The sequence below is a fragment of the Rhineura floridana genome, chromosome 11, assembly GCF_030035675.1.
Source record: "Rhineura floridana isolate rRhiFlo1 chromosome 11, rRhiFlo1.hap2, whole genome shotgun sequence".
NCBI classification, from domain to species: Eukaryota; Metazoa; Chordata; class Lepidosauria; order Squamata; family Rhineuridae; genus Rhineura; species Rhineura floridana.
Genome location: NC_084490.1, coordinates 29,822,248 through 29,838,422, shown reverse-complemented (window position 1 = coordinate 29,838,422; position 16,175 = coordinate 29,822,248). Strand labels below are relative to the sequence as shown.

At 40.0% G+C, this 16,175-nt stretch overlaps 1 protein-coding gene across 1 annotated transcript; it reads right to left on the bottom strand.

The window, feature by feature from the left end:
• Window positions 1-4,794: 4,794 nt before the first annotated feature.
• Window positions 4,795-5,742, bottom strand: LOC133367693 (olfactory receptor 14I1-like). The gene has a single exon (XM_061591790.1). It carries the CDS (start codon window positions 5,740-5,742, stop codon window positions 4,795-4,797), a length of 948 nt encoding a protein of 315 aa, XP_061447774.1.
• Between the last annotated feature and the right edge of the window lie 10,433 nt (window positions 5,743-16,175).

Here is a 16,175-nt window from a genome sequence, read left to right as displayed (position 1 = left end):
TATGAAAGTTAGTAAATAACAAATAAAGGCAGGTTACATCTTGTAATGCATTCTGGATCACTCCACAGTTTAGAAGGAGCTAACTCATGTTGCCACTTCAGGACCCCTGTGTTGATCAGTAGCAATTCATACAATAGCAACTAGAAAAGCATTAGCAATGAATAAATTGCATCAGCAATTAATAAAAAGAAGAGAGAAATAGCAAAAGTTTTTAAAAAATAAACCTCCAGAGATGAAGCCGTCTCCTGGGGGACTCGTGTGATCTTGGAGGTAGTGGTGGTGGTAAAATTCCATCAGTGCAGAGCTACTGCCAAAAAAGTCCTGTCCCTGGTATCTGTCAAGCTGGTATCTCTTATTGACAGGCCAGAGAGCAGGATCTCTGTTTCTCATACAGGTCCTGTTGGTCCTTCAGATAACCTGGTCCCAAACCAGGTTTTGAAGGCCAAAGTCAGCATTTTACTGTGGGCCCAGAACTAACTAGACAGCCAGGAAACCAATACTGAATTGGTGTAATACGTTCTGAATGTTTTAACCCCTCCCCCACTACTCTTTCTGCCATAAGCTCTTTAACAGCTACAGTATATGAAGCTATTGTGAACAGTCACCAGCGGATTTGGAGAGATGACACCCACCTTTTTATCTCTGTTCTATTGGTATCAGGAGAGGTGCATGTCTTGAACTGGAATCTGGAGGTTAGATGTGGGCCAGGCCAATAAATTGATACTAAATTGAGATAAGAAGGAGGTATTGTGGGTGGATAACCCTTTAGTCTGGCAGTTGGTTACACAGCCTATTCTGGATGGGGTTCCACTCACCCTGAAGGAGCAGGTCCACAGTCACTTGAGAATCAGATAGACTCAGTGTCTAGGAGTGCCTATGCCTGGCTTCAGCTCGTGCACCAACTATAGCCTTTAATAGACAGGGATAGTTTGGCTACTGTCACCCACACCTCCAGCTTAGGCTATTTACCTGCGCTGTTTGGGGCTGCCCTTGAAGATGAGCCAGAGGTTACAAGTAGTGCAGAATATGACAGTAAGAGTTGTGCCTAGAAGATAAGATTGCACCCACACAACCCCTCCTTTGAAACATCAGCACAAGTTGCCAATTTTCTTATCGGCCCAGTTCAAGGGATTTACTTTCATTGTAAAAACCCTAAATGAGTTGGGATCCAAGTACTCCAATGTGTGCCTTCTTCCGTATTGATCTGCCTATCCCCTTAGATCAATAAATGAAGTCTTCCTAATGGTCCCTTCAGGGGATGAGATACGAGATGCAGGGACCCAGCAAAGGGCCTTTTCAGTGTTGGCTCTACATATATGGAACTCCCTCCCTGGTGAGGTTAATCGTGCCTCTCAATTATTTTTAAATTACAAGACACATTTCTTCTGCCAGGCTTTTGGAGTGGTTTAGAATAGTTTGATGCATTTGATGAGCTTTTCCCGTTGTTCTATATCGCTGCCTTCTTATGTTGTAATTTTCATTTTGCATAGTTTTATTAAGTTTGTACTTGTTTAATTTCTGTACATCATAAAGTGAAGGATGGTATAGAAAACAGATTATAATATTCTGTACTAACTAGAGTTTCTAGATTATCTTTAAAGATAGCATCTTTTAGAGCATATTAGAGTAATCCAACCAGGTGTGTTTTTGCAACAGGATGCCTCAGGACACATTCCTATTACTTTTTTTGCAGGCGGCCCCCTCCTGTCCTCCTCTTGGAGTCCCTGCATCCGATCAAGTTGTGCAATTCCCAAGTGCCCAGCACACCTCAAATTGGTTCCTGCCATTTGTTGCTGTGAGGAAGAGAGAATCACAAGGGCCCGAGATAGAAGTTTACATAGAGATGAGGGTGGACAGCCAACCCCAGGTATTTACTTTCTTGTGATTACGGCAAGCTCAGGCTGCCAGCCAGCAGCAAGCTTTTGGGGAGTGATTGGGGCTTGCTTTTAAAAAAAAAGTTATGAAGGGAAGTATGGAATAGTGGATGGGTCCCCGCATGCTGAAGATGGTGTTGTCTGCCAGCGAATGACGCCTTTCCTTTGACCCAGGGAGGAGTTTTCAGAAGGGGAGGTTGTTCGAGAGTGTGGCTACAACCAATCTGGCATGATTATTGTGTGTTTAGATGCATGCATAAGCCCCAATTGTTTTCAAGTGTACTTACTCCCAGGTTGGTGTGTACAAGGGGCCCTTTCACCATGAACCCTTTTCTGCCCCTTCCTCACAGGAAAGCCTACGCTATAATCCTGATATCACTTACCTGGGAGTAAGCCCCACTAAGCACAAAGAGACTTGCTTCTCTGAGTAGATATGGATTTTTTGACATCCACCCACACTTACTGTGTAGTAGAAGCTGCAGAAAATAATGTATGAGAAGTACCTGATCTCAAATGGAGATTACAAAGAGACAGAAGCCACTAGCTTGTGCAGGGGAGGGGAAACAGCAGGTCTTTAGGACCCCAGGGATTCTCAGCGTCCAAGAAACTCACTTATCAGTCACAGAGAATGAAACCTTCATTTTATTGAACAAAATACCATTTTATTGTATTGCCACCCTGGGTTTCTTCTGGAGTAAGGGCAGGATATAAATTCAATAAATAAAATAATCTTGGAAGGGGGCTGTGAGGGGTCTGGGTGTGTGTGATGTGACTGTTATGAAGGGACCCTGCACTTCTACATTTGCGACTACACTACTGAATCCAACAAAGTGAGTTAGATTTCTCTGTGGATTAGTGAAGGTGTTCTATCATTTGCTCTTTGCTGCCCTGGGCTCCCTTTGGAAGGAAAGCTGGGATATAAATTTAAGTAATAGTAATAATAGTGAGGCGGAGGAGGAGGAGGATTCAGGCAAATTTCAAATTCTGAACCAAACAAGGGTTCCTCGGGGGGGGGGGGTTCAGGGCTGTCCTGAGATGAAATGGCAACTGTATGAGCCTTCCTGCATCAGAGCAGGGCTGCCTGCCTCTTGCACTCTGCCCTTGCTAGCAGATGGTCAAATGCTCCAGAAGCAAGGAGAGTTCCTTCCTCTTTGCTGGGCTCCTCTACATCCTGGCAATAGCAGCACAAGAGGCAGAAGAGTTGCCTTGCACAGAATGTTCCTTTTGATCGCAGCACCGGAATGAAAAGATTTCTCAGTACAGCGCTGTGATGGGCGAACTCCCCATCCTCACTCCTTTGCAAATCAGCACAGGAGGGGAACTGTATATCAGTCTTCCTGTGTGGGAGTTAGTGTGTGGTTTTGTGGTGTATCCCTTTTTGTAGTGAGTATGTGCATGTCTGTCTGAATGTATGTGTATGTTTATGTGTGCTGAATGTTTAATGAATATGCTATGTGTATAAATGTGTAAGGATCCATCTGCACTATACATTACATTACAAGCAGTATCGTACCACATAAACAGCCGCAGCTTTCTCCAAAGAATCCTGTTAGGGGTGCAGAGAATTCTTAGGAGACCCCTATTCCCCTCACATAGCTACAATTCTCAGAGCGGTTTAATGATAAATCTTCCTAGGGAGCTCTGGGAACTGTAGCTTTGTGAGGAGAATAGGGAGTTTCATAACAACTCTCTGCATCCTTAACATGCAACACTTTCCAAGATGCTTTGGGGGAAGCCATGGCTGTTTCAAGTGGTATGATGGTGCTTTAAAAGAAGAGTACAGATGGGAACCAAGTGTGAGAAGAGCCAGTGTTGACTTTGTCAATGCCCAGATTTGCTTTGGCCATGCCCACCACTGGCATGCCCACCTTAGAGGATTGACCAATAGTGAACGCAGCTCTCAAGCCAAACAAAATTCACCACCATTGATTTATATGGCTGTACTAATGAATATTATCAGCAGGAAAATGACAAGATCATATGTTTATGCAAAAATAAAACATATTATTGTTGAATGATAGCATATAAGATGTTCCACGATATGCTCTATCAGGAACATTATAGCTATAACATTATAGCTGTTAAATGAAGAGTATAATATGATTAATTATTATGGGGAAATAATACATTTTTATGGTATTTAACAATATTTTTCTTATTAAAGGCTTTAGAAAGAATACTTGTGGATATGGTAGCATTGGATTGTGCTATATTCACATTAGTTGTAAGTGAAATAAATGGTTGTAAAATTATTATTATTATTATTATTATCTTTATCTTTATTTATACCCCACCTTTTTCCAACTGGAACTCAAGGCGGCTTCCAGATAAAAGCAAATACACATAATTAAGAACATACAAAAACTGCATTAAAATATGATTAAACTATTAAAATATTAAAACCATTTAAACAACATTTAAAATACTACAAACTCAGTTCAAATAGCTATACAGTTAAGACAATGACAGTACAGCACCCACTTCAAGCCCTGTCCTTAGAACCTGCAGGTCCAAAAGCCTGTTGAAAGAAAAAAGTCTTTACCTGCCGATGGAAGGACTGCACAGAGGAGGTCATTCTCACCTCCCTAGGGAGGGAATTCCATAGCCTAGGGGCAGTCACCAAAAAGGGTGAGGATGAGCAAACAACAGTGAAAGACATGAAAAATAAGGTGGAGGAATGAGAGAACAATCTCATTCAGACCATTGGTACCATTGGTACATTTAGTTCAGTATTGTCTGCACTGACTGGCAGTGGCTGTCAAGGGTTTCAGACATGGAATCCTTCCTACCCCTACTTGGAGAAGATGCAGATTGAACCTGTGACCTGCATGCAAAGCAGATTCTCTAGTAATGGTTACAATGCAAGATTAAAAATTGCAGGAGCAAAAATTCACATGCAGAAGAGCAGACAATCCCGTTTTTATAGACCTCTAAACATAGTCTTAGGAGAATGCCCAACATCTAAGAGTTTCCACAAAGCAGTCTTAATGTCTTTGTTCCTCATGCTGTAGATGAATGGATTCAGCATGGGTGGAATTAGAGTATATATCACAGCAAAAGCTATATCCAGCTCAGAAGAAGATTCAGTGGGAGGCCTTGCATAGGCAAAGGCTGCACTTAGGAGAAACACAGAGACAACAATGAGGTGGGGAAGGCAAGTGGAGAGGGCTTTTTTCTGACCATGGAGAGAAGGAATTCTGAGCACTGTAGAAAAGATCTGCAAGTATGTTATGGTGATGTAAATAAAGCAACCCAGTCCTATAATGCAGCCTAGCAGAAGAAGCCCAACTTCACCTAAGTAAAAGTCAGAGCATGAGAGCTTCAGTAATGTTGGGATTTCACAGAAGAACTGATTGACAGCATTAGAACAGAAGGTGTTTGCAAAGGTGCTACTAGTGTGTAACATGGAATAAAGAAGACTAATAATCAACACAACTGCTGCCATCTGAAGGCATGCTCCTTTGTGCATAATTCTTTCATATTGGAGTGGGTTGCAGATGGCGACATAGCGATCATGTGCCATTACTGTTAAAATGGCAACACCTGAGGTTGCAAAGAAGAGGTAAAAGAACACTTGAGCCACACACCCACAGTAAGAAATTGACCTACTCTTCATCATGGAATTTGCTAGGGATTTGGGTATGATGACAGAAACAGAGCCAATATCCATCATTGCCAAATTTGTTAGGAAAAAGTACATTGGTGTATGAAGGTGATGGTCAAGGGCTACTGCAACAATGATGAGAAGATTCCCTATCATGGTTGTCAAGTACAATGTTAGGAAAAGAAAAAGGTATAAGATTCGTAGTTCCTGTAGTTCTGAGAATTCCCGCAGTAGAAACGTGGACATGGAAGTAATGTTGTTCATTTTTTCTTCAGTACTTGCATACTTTCTGTAGAAGAAAGATGCCCAGAAGTGTTAAAGTAACAATATTGATTAACCAGTTTACCCCACACCCAGACTTTAGTTTTAATAGTTAAGTATTTAGTGAACTGTTATATTAATTAAATATAAGAAGAAGAAATCTGCCTGCATCTGAGATCCAAACCACCCCAGAGGAACTGTATCACCCACACAGGAGTGATGGCAGGCAAAAATGGAAATTGTGTGTGTGAGGGGGTGAGTTGACCTGTGCCAACCACCTCTGCTGTTCAGCGTTCCATAACTGGTAAATCCCAGGTCCCAAGAGCAGAAAACCAAACTGCCCCCCCCCATGCTTGTTTGCAATAGAAGGAGTCTGGTGATGTACTAATGCACCCTTCATCCATCATGTCTCAGGGTCCTGGTCGTATTATAATCCACTTACCTGTTCACGCAACCTAGCAACAGCCAGAATAAATCCAACCCACCAGTAGGCAAAAAAGAATGTCTCCAACAGCCAAACAGAAAAGACCCCCAAAATCTCTACTCAGCCCCAGAGGAAACAGGCAAGATCCACACTGCTCAAATGGTGGGAGGATAGGATGCTGAAAGAGGTGAAGATAATGTGGTCAGGGGAGGGGCATTCTTTGCATAGCAGGCTTGCTCCCTCAAACCTACTGGCTCCAAAGAAGCCATGTGGGGAATCCCTCATGCCCTCCCTTCAAGAGTAGACCTTGGCAGTTTTCTCTCCTCACACAGGTGGGGTAAATTCACCCCTAAACTCAAGGCTGGGAATGGCATGATTTAAGCAGGTTTTCTCAAATTTCACTATTAAATATACCAGCTATTATTTTGTTAAAGAAGTCATGGACAAACATTGTGATTGGTGAAGATGTCAAAATGGCTAAGTTCTACATTAAAACCAGTTTATTCATTATTATCAAACACATAATGAGCACTGACTTAAGTCCAACAAACATGTATAAAGCCCCAACCTCCTTTGGCCTCAAGTATCTGAAAGACCATCTCCACCTAGACCATTTTCCCTGGTGTTAAGACTTGCAAAGTGGGCTCTCTTGATAGTTCTGTCATTCTCAAAAGTGTGGGGAATGGCAGCCCAGGAAAGGAGCATCTAGTATCATCACTGTATGGCTTTCACCATATGCTGAAAATGCACCACTTAATCCTGACCTTTGACAATTAAAGTACTTTATTTTGTGGGACCCAAATCTTTTGCTGAATTTATACTCTTCTGTTTTGTTTTGAACAATTATATGTAGGGATGAAAGGATCAATCAGTTTTGGATGTCTCATTTTGTCATTTTCCCTGTCTTAGAGTAAGTTCTCCTCATGTTTGCAGCAATTTGTGGGTTTTTCTAAAAAAAATCTCATGAAATCTTTTCAGCGTTTTAGTGATAATTTCTTCTATTTTTGCAGGAATCTTTTTTATAATATAATGCATTTTTGAATGTTGATTTCACTAGGATATTCATTTTTATGCATACTACCCCAATATCTACATTTTTATAAACATTGTTTGGCTGGAGAACTTCATCACAAAATTTGATAAGTGTAAATTTTGAAGTATGGCTGTGATGTTTGTTCTCAAATTGTCTCAGAAAGTGTGAATTTGACAGTTTCACCTTTAAATGTGGACTGAATTGAATTTCCCCCCTTCATTTATTTTGTGTTTTATAATTATAATGGTTTTATTTGTTTTTATAATTGTCTCTTCTATTGTTGTACGGAACCTTATGGTAAAGGATGGGTAAAAATGATAGATAGATAGATAGATAGATAGATAGATAGATAGATAGATAGATAGATAGATAGATAGATAGATAGATAGATAGATAGATAGATAGATAGATAGATAGATAGATAATTGGGACCCCCAACTACTTTTGATTTTTTTTCAAAGATAAGCATGATGTTAAACACATGTAGCTTGACAATTTGGTATCAGCTGAAGAAGACAATGTTGGTCTGGGACTTTTTGAAGAATTTGTGGTGTCCTCACAATGATATGGACTATAACTTCCATCATCCCTGACCACAGGCCATGCTGACTGGGGTCAACTGAGGCTATGGAAGTTGGGGTCCAAAACATTTGGAGGGCATCAGTAGAGGGGAGGCTGGCCTACTCTGACAAGCATTAGGTCTCCATCATCTCTGGCAAAGATCTTTGACATTACTGACCTGCTACCGAATCTTTTTTTTTTTTAACTGGAGATGGCATGTATTGAAATTATGATCCACAGCACTCAAAGCATATGCTGTGCCCCTAAAGTATGGGTCCTGCCCGTATTTCATTTCAGTTCTCACTCAGAGCTGCAGTATGGAGTACACATGTATATATGAATCAGGTCAAACTCTAATACAACCAAGTATTTTGAATATAGACTTACAAGTTAATAGCTCTCTTTATGTATTATTACAACACAAAATCACCTGATTTCACAGGTCAGAAGGGTTGCTGCTAATGCCAATGCATATATCCATGGGTGATGCTGATCCAGGGTAGATATATGTTTCAAAGGAATGCAACACAGAGGTAGTGCAGCCTAGTAAGTCTGTAGATCACTGACTACACGGGCGAATGTTGAAAGCATGAATTCACATGGCATCACTCTTTCCTTTCACTAACATAGAAAAAAAATAGAGGTTGCAAATTTTCCTGTTAATGGAAGAGGAGCTATGATCTGACTTCAGTTCATTCTTCCATTGAATCACACAAGTACAGTGCAATTCAATGTACAGAAAATTGCAGGCCATCAATAGGACACAATAGTGCCTTGGCTTAAACTATAATATTTATTTGCTATATTTCTTTGGAACATTTTTGCCATACAAGGTAGCCATTGTACCTTTTTCAGTCAAATAACATGAAGATAGATGCCTCAGCTTTTTGAATTTTTAAAGTATTTATGAGACCACATGAAAATAGATGATGAAAAGAAGAAAAAACACTTCTAGACTGCAGCTAAATCATAGGAAACCTTACCAAACCCCTTCAAAACATTTTGAAATACCTCTGATTGTAAGATTGTGTTTCCCCCTCAGCTTCATTAGGGAATGATGATGATGCGTGAGTCCCCTCAGCCAAGCACTTTCTTTCTTCCTGCGACACTTGCCACAGGATGCTTAGCTGATTATCTTTAAAATATTGCATTTATAATGACGATAGTGATTATATTTTGCATTAGCATTCAGGGACAGCATAAGGAGAGCTATTTAAGTCTGTTTTGCCTTTGGGGACTTTGCTCCCAAAAGTCCACAGAGATGATTGGAAATCATTTTGAAACTCAACTCCATGTTGTTGTGTTGCTTCTTATACTTTAATGGGAAACATAAATAGCTAACTTTTGCAATGTATAGCTCAATATAAGAAAAACAATCATACTTGTAGGTGAAATCTATATCTAGAATTATGTCACATTTCTTTAGTTACATCCAACTACAGTTGGCAAATGATTTAGTGTGGTGGCGCCATAATGTGTGTGTGTTGGGTAGCGATAGAAACAATTTTTGCAAAAATCAAAGTAGTAGAATGCATAGGAGAACACCTGAGCAATATTAGGAACAAGAGGTCAGGAGCCCCCTTAGTGGAGCATTTCAATAACTGCCAACACTCGATTGCCAAACTAAAATTTTGGGTCTTAGAAAAAGTATGTGGAGGGAACAATGATGTTTTACTGAGGAGAGGGATATTATGGATATTGAATTTGAACACCATGAATTTCTTCCTCTACTATGAAATACAGAAAATATCCATGGTCCCTTACTTGTTTTCCACCCCCAGGTGGTTGTCATTCAGCAAAAAGGAATATACTTAAGTGATTTCACCAGTATCCTATTTCTGATTGCTTGTGTATATACACTCATGCCTAATGTTCTGCTCTTTGAGGTGGTTATACTGTTGTAAGCAGTCTGCTCATTCAAACTTCTCATTAGCCTGCATTGTAAGTCACAAACTGATTTTCTCTGAAAACCTATCTCTATCCAGAAATGTCTACAGCTGATAAATGAGCCAACTACACTTCATGCTACCAAGTGAAAATGTTGGATCAAAGATCACCTTCAATCTGTGTACCTCCTCCTTTCAACATTTTCCAACAATAGTTGAAGACCATTCTCCCCATCCCAAGAATCACTATCCACAGAGCATGCATCTTGCCCAGATTTAGCTTCAGTTTATTGGCCTTCTCCAGACATTTAGTAAATTCAGTTATATTTGTTGATAATGATGTAAGTTTTTCATTATGGTTTTTCATATGTGGTTCTAACACTGTAATGATCTTATTGTTTTATTGTGATCATCTTTATATATTACATGATTTGTTCTTCAACTTTGTGCCTTGTCCACTTCCCTAATATTATCAAATAACAAACTTGTTATTGTGTTATTGACTATAAATGTCATTATGATGATGATGATGATTTTATTTTCCTCAGTGAAAATAGGGCTGCTATTTTAAAGCATGGTAGGGAAATCTCTGGCCTTAGGGTGAAACTCGAGTCACCAGCCAAATTGACTGCATGGCTGTTTCTGGTTGGCCACAGTCACCTCTCACTCACCTGATACCATATGAAATCAGGTGTACCAAGATGGTGGCGGCATCTGACATTATTTATTTATTTATTTAAGACATTTCTAAGAGGGGTACATAAAATCAAGTCATATATAAAACTAAACAATAAACATTTATCCTATTAAAAAGATGCCTGTCTCTTGACAGCTTATCCCTGTTTTGTCACACAAGGTGTGAGTACAAATGCCGAACTGAGAATAAAATAGTGGGTGGCTTATAGACCACAATCCAGCTGGGAGGGTGTAGGCCCACACCAGGGTTCCATTGGATGGTAGTTTAACAGGACCTGCTTCAAACCTGGAACCAGTCTTAACATCCTCCCGATGTTGGTAAGATTGGCTCCTCCCCAACTCTCTGGAGGTTGTAAGGACAATGGAGACTGGTCAATATATGTACTGATAAGTAATAACATGTATCAGTCCTCTAAATTCTGATGCACAGCTGATGCTAAGATGAAGGATGTTCTGGAGCATCAAGACACATCTAGATTACTCTCTTGATATCTAGCTGGCATACAGAAATCAATTCTGGTTTTCATGGATAATTTTCAAACCAGTCTGATTTGCCAGAGAACGGGGGTTACTCCATCCATCTCCATTTAGAATCCTAGCATTTTATTCAAATGTTGTGAGGGCAGTCAAAGGGCCCCATTACCTAGCTATTGAAATGGCCCTTCTGAATCAAATTTCAAATCTTGTTCTGTAACCCATTATCTCACATAACCTCCCACCACACTCATTGTGGTTCCTCAGTACTAAATCATTTGCCACCTGTTGTTGGATATAGCTAAAGAAACCTGGCATACTGGTAGACATAGATTGCACCCACGAATGTGATTGCTTTTCATGTTTTGAGAGACATGTCTTGCAAGTATCAGGTATTTGTTTGTTTTTCCTACAAAAGTATAAGGAGCAACAAGGCAACATGGAGTTGAGGAGTTGCAATTGTGTTTTCTGATCAAGTTGAACTCTTGGGAGTAAGATCCCCAAAGCCAAAGCAGACTTAAATAATTCTCACTATGCTGATACTATTTAATGATGTAAAATATGCTCAGTATTGTTGCTACACATGTTGTCTCTAAAAGGTTAGTGTGGTCAAATCATCTACACACACTGAGCCACAGGAAGACTGAAAGTGCTTAGCTGAGGGGACTCACACATCATCAACACAACTCTTAAGAAGCTGAAGGGAAAATGGAATCTTACAATTAAAGGTATTTCAAAATCTTTTAAAAGGTTGGGTTAGGTTTCCTATGATTCAGTTGTAATCCAGCGGTGTTCGTCAATTCTTTCTTTTCCTGTCACCTATCTATTTTTAAGTTGTCTCATATACAGTATACTCAAAACTTCAAAATGCTTAGACAGCTATTATTTCACTGTTTGACCTAAAAATGAACAGCAACCACCTGATATGGTAAAAATGTATATAATAAATACATGTTATACTATGAGCCAGGGCATTGTTGTATCCCACAGATGCCTTGTAATTTACTGTTCATTCAATTGCACAGAATGTGTGTGTGATGATGGAAGAATGAAGTGATGTCAGATCACAGCTCTTCTTGCATTAAGAGGAAAATTTTCAACCTTTTCCCTCCCTAGGTCATGAAAAGGAAAGGGTAGTGTCATGCGAACTCATGCTTTCAGCATAAATGTATGTAATCAATGATCTGCAGGGTGGCCTGGCTGTACTATCTCCAGCTTGCATTCCATGGGAAGACAAATCAATCCTGGATTAGTATCACTTACTTAATTCTTAGAGGCATAGGCCACATTCACACCAAACATTTAGCCCACTATTATTCCACTTTAAACACTCATGACTTCCTCCCAAGTATCTTGGGAAGGTCAGTTTGTGAAGTGTGCTGAGGGCTGTTAGGAAAGCCCTGGTCTCCTCATAGAGCTGTAACTGACAGTCCTTTACCCCAGAATTCTGGGAACTGTATATGTGTGAAGGGAATAAAGGTCTCCTAACAACTGTAAGGGACTGCCAAAAAGAAAACATTTCCAGCATGTGAAATGCTTTCTTGCCTTAAATTTTCACCTTATTCATAAATGCATATCTACCCTATGCTGGATCTCTGAGTGACTCAGAGTTGAAAAATTGGGATGATCCATAATCAGGCACAGAATGTCATATATCCCAGTTTCAGTCACTGGACTGATTAGATAGCAGGTCAGTAATTTGAAAATTGGAGACCTAATGCTAGTCAGAATAGATCAGGCTTTCCCAAGGTGGTACCCTCAACATGTTTTAGATGCCCACTGCCATCAGCCCAAGTCAGCATGGCCAATTGTCAGGGAGGATGGGAGTTGCAATCTTTAACACATGGTCAGCATCAGGTGGGGGAAGACTGGAATAGACACTGCTAGGCAAGACAGACACAGCAAAGGGCTGTACCTCAGTGGTACAGCATATGCTTTGCATGCACAAGGGCCAGGATGGCAAATGATTGGAGAGCTGGGAGCTGGCTGTGGGTGAACAGTCACAAATATTCCAATGTCAGAACAATGTTGGAAGGATTAGTTAGTATCTTCAAGCCTGTTAGCAGAAATCCAAAACGTTTTCAGAAATTCCCAGGGCAACATTCTCTTAGTTAATTGATACCTGAGTGCCAAATTATACATGTGTTTAACATCATGGTTATTTTTTTAAAAAATTGCAAAGGAATTTGGGGCCTCAGCTAGACCACAAGGGGTGGGACAAGGAATTCACCTCTTTTCCTCCCTGTTAGAGCTGCACAGCTGCAGTTTCTATTTGAAACTGATCTCCAAGTGGCATGAATGGGAGCAATCTTCCTAAGGCACTTGTTAGTGTAAGTTTACCAAAAAAAATCATTCCCTTTTTGGTCTATGACCATAATTAACAATTTATTCATTCAGTAAATATCCACCTAACCATACAGACTATGCAAGAATAAAAATATATAAATCAAGTCATAATAAATCTCATTTTGTATTCAAAAGTATTAACATCCATTTATTTATAAGATTTCTTACTTGTATTTCAACATAAGGTTCCTGAAGAGAGTTGCTTTATGAAGCAGAGTTCATTGGAGATGTAAAAGAAAATGAAAGAGAGTGGTGTTTATCTTAAACAAAATAAACTCATTTTATTAAGAAAGCACATGGGGATAGGAAATGCTAATAATCGACACTAGCTGAATTCAAAAGGTATTGTAGGAAGAAGGAGGAGGAACTGCAAGTGATGATAGCCCCGAGAATATCAGTCTAACCAATCAGAGGCATGCTTAAACTTGAAGAAAATTACAAGGAGAGAATTAAAGCAGGGGCCGTTTCAACTAACTAACCATATCTATTGCCCCTAATGGTCAATAGATTCAGAGCGCATAGAGAGACAATGCACTGACTGAAGTGAAACTTCCGACAGTTCCAGAGCAGGTCACAATAGAATATATCATAAAACCAAAACTATTACAGTGATAATACTTATATAACTGTTCAAAATTGAACAAAACAGTATACATTCAGCAAAATAGGAGGTTGCCACAAAATAAAATACCTGAACTGTTAAAGGTCAGGGAAAATAAGTACATCTTCAGCATATGATGAAAGCTGTACAATGAAGATTCTAGATACACCTCTTTGAGGAGGAAGTTCTATCATTCAGGAGCAACCACAAAGAAAGCACTCTCCTGGGCCACCATTTACCACAATTCTGAGGGTAGTGGAACTACCAAAAGAGCCCTCTTTGCAGATCTTAACATCTGCGAAAGTTGGTAGATATGGAGATTGTCTTTCAGATATTTGGTCCCTACCATCATATGGGTTTAAAACACTAATGGCTTGGATTTAAGTTGTGTGATACATTTTATACTTGCCAGCACACCCTGAAAGAAGACTTGATATATAATATAAGTGGGGAAAGGTTATATTTATTTAAATATAACAAATGGAAAATTTGCAATAAGAAGCCATAAGATAAGTGCAGGCAGGTGAAATTAAATGAATGTCTATGAGACAAGCATCCCTCCACGTACTGGATATGTAAACAACCACATTATTGTCTCCTAAGCCAATTACTAGGAAAAAATTTCTCCCTCATTGCTAAGTGGGCCCTGGGTATCTGAATCCAATATGTGCAACCGGGTCCCACTGTCCAGTGTTCACTAAGGTGTGCACACCATGTCCCAAGGGCATCCCAAGGCTGTGGGTGATGAGTCCAGAGTGCCCCATAAACCACAAACATGTTGCTGTTAAATATACTTTTCCTTACCTGCCTGCACTAATGCCAAAATGACCAAATAAACCAAATCAAATGTAAATCCCTTCTTTTGGAAATCCTGGAGACAGTTCTCCTGGGCCTATTATCTTTAACCGATATAGTACATGTTTTGTACCTATTTTATAACTACACTCATACACAGGCAGTGGCTACCTTTAGAGAACAGAGTTTAGTCAGTGTTGTTCTTGCTTCTAGAGATGCCTTCATTGAGAGCAATATCCCAATTTCAAGATTTTTTTGAGAACCTAGCTTCCCCCCAGGCTCTGGTTACATACTGTAAAATAAGCTGAGAAACCACCTCAGATGCAGAGACTGGTCAACCCAAAAATCTAATCGATTTTGATACCTTTACTGAAACATCTAACAATAATGAAGCCCTGTACACTGGTGAGCACGACAGGTGCAAATATGCTTGGGTTCATGCAACAAGGCTCTTTGAGGAGAAATAATTTGTTAATGAAGAAAAATGTTATTGGACTCCTTTTGTGCATTGCCTCTAGAGGCCCAAGATGAAATCATGCTGAGACTAGACCTTTTAAAATCACTTTTGGTGGACCAGCCGATGACAAAAGGCTGCCCAAATAAAGTATGGGAACATGGTGATTTAGCACAACTGCTTGAAAACCCGAAAAGGAGTGAAGAAGCTGACCTAGGGCCGATAGGAGTACAGAGATGCACCTTGCGTTTTCAAGTTACTGCAGAATTCAATCTACCACCAAAGGATAGTCCCATTAGGAATGACTTAATAATTACAATACCAACCACAAATACTCAGAATAACAAACCTACCACTTGGCTTGAAATGAGATACCTAGAGGAGGAGGAACATGGCTCACTGGAGAAGTCAACTAACCCTGTTGGATGCTTAGTAAATCAAGCACCCCGGGTAAATTCAAATGTCATTAAGCTGAGCTCTAGTTTTGAAACAATTGAATACCTAGTGGAAGAATTTGGAAACATTGAGATGCCCCCCATAAAAAAATATCAAACAACAGAGAAAGGAGGACTATTCCTCAGAAAATATGGGTGGGCAGTGCCCACAAAGGGAGGGATATATGAACAAAGACCAAATTGTAGAAAGTCTCAAGACCCATAAAAATCCCCAATAGCACATGGCAGGCCTGGAGCGATAAAAATCACAGCAGCCCAGGAACCATCTGACATTACTGTCCTGGAACATTGCAGGCTGGCAGCGTAAAGTCACTGACTCTATCTTCTTGGACTTTATAATTATGCATGATATTACATTGCTTCAAGAAATGTGTGCAAAGGAGGGCCTGGTTTTAAATGGCTTTGCTGCATACTGTCTTGATGCAGACCCCAGTTCTAGAGGAGGTCACACTAAGGGAGGTCATGGGGTGCTGATATCCACCACCATTCAAGTGGTCACTTGTATACCAGCCCCGTTAATTCACCTTGCAACCTCCTTGGTTATCAAGTATGGGTCGATCAGCAAATTGATAATAAATATTTACCTGCCCTTGCAGCAATATAAACAACAGATCAAGGAAAATTGGTCCAGATTAGAAGAGTACATTACCAAATTAACCGCTTTGTATCCAGAATCCTTTGTGATAGTGGCAGGTGATCTAAATGCCAGAA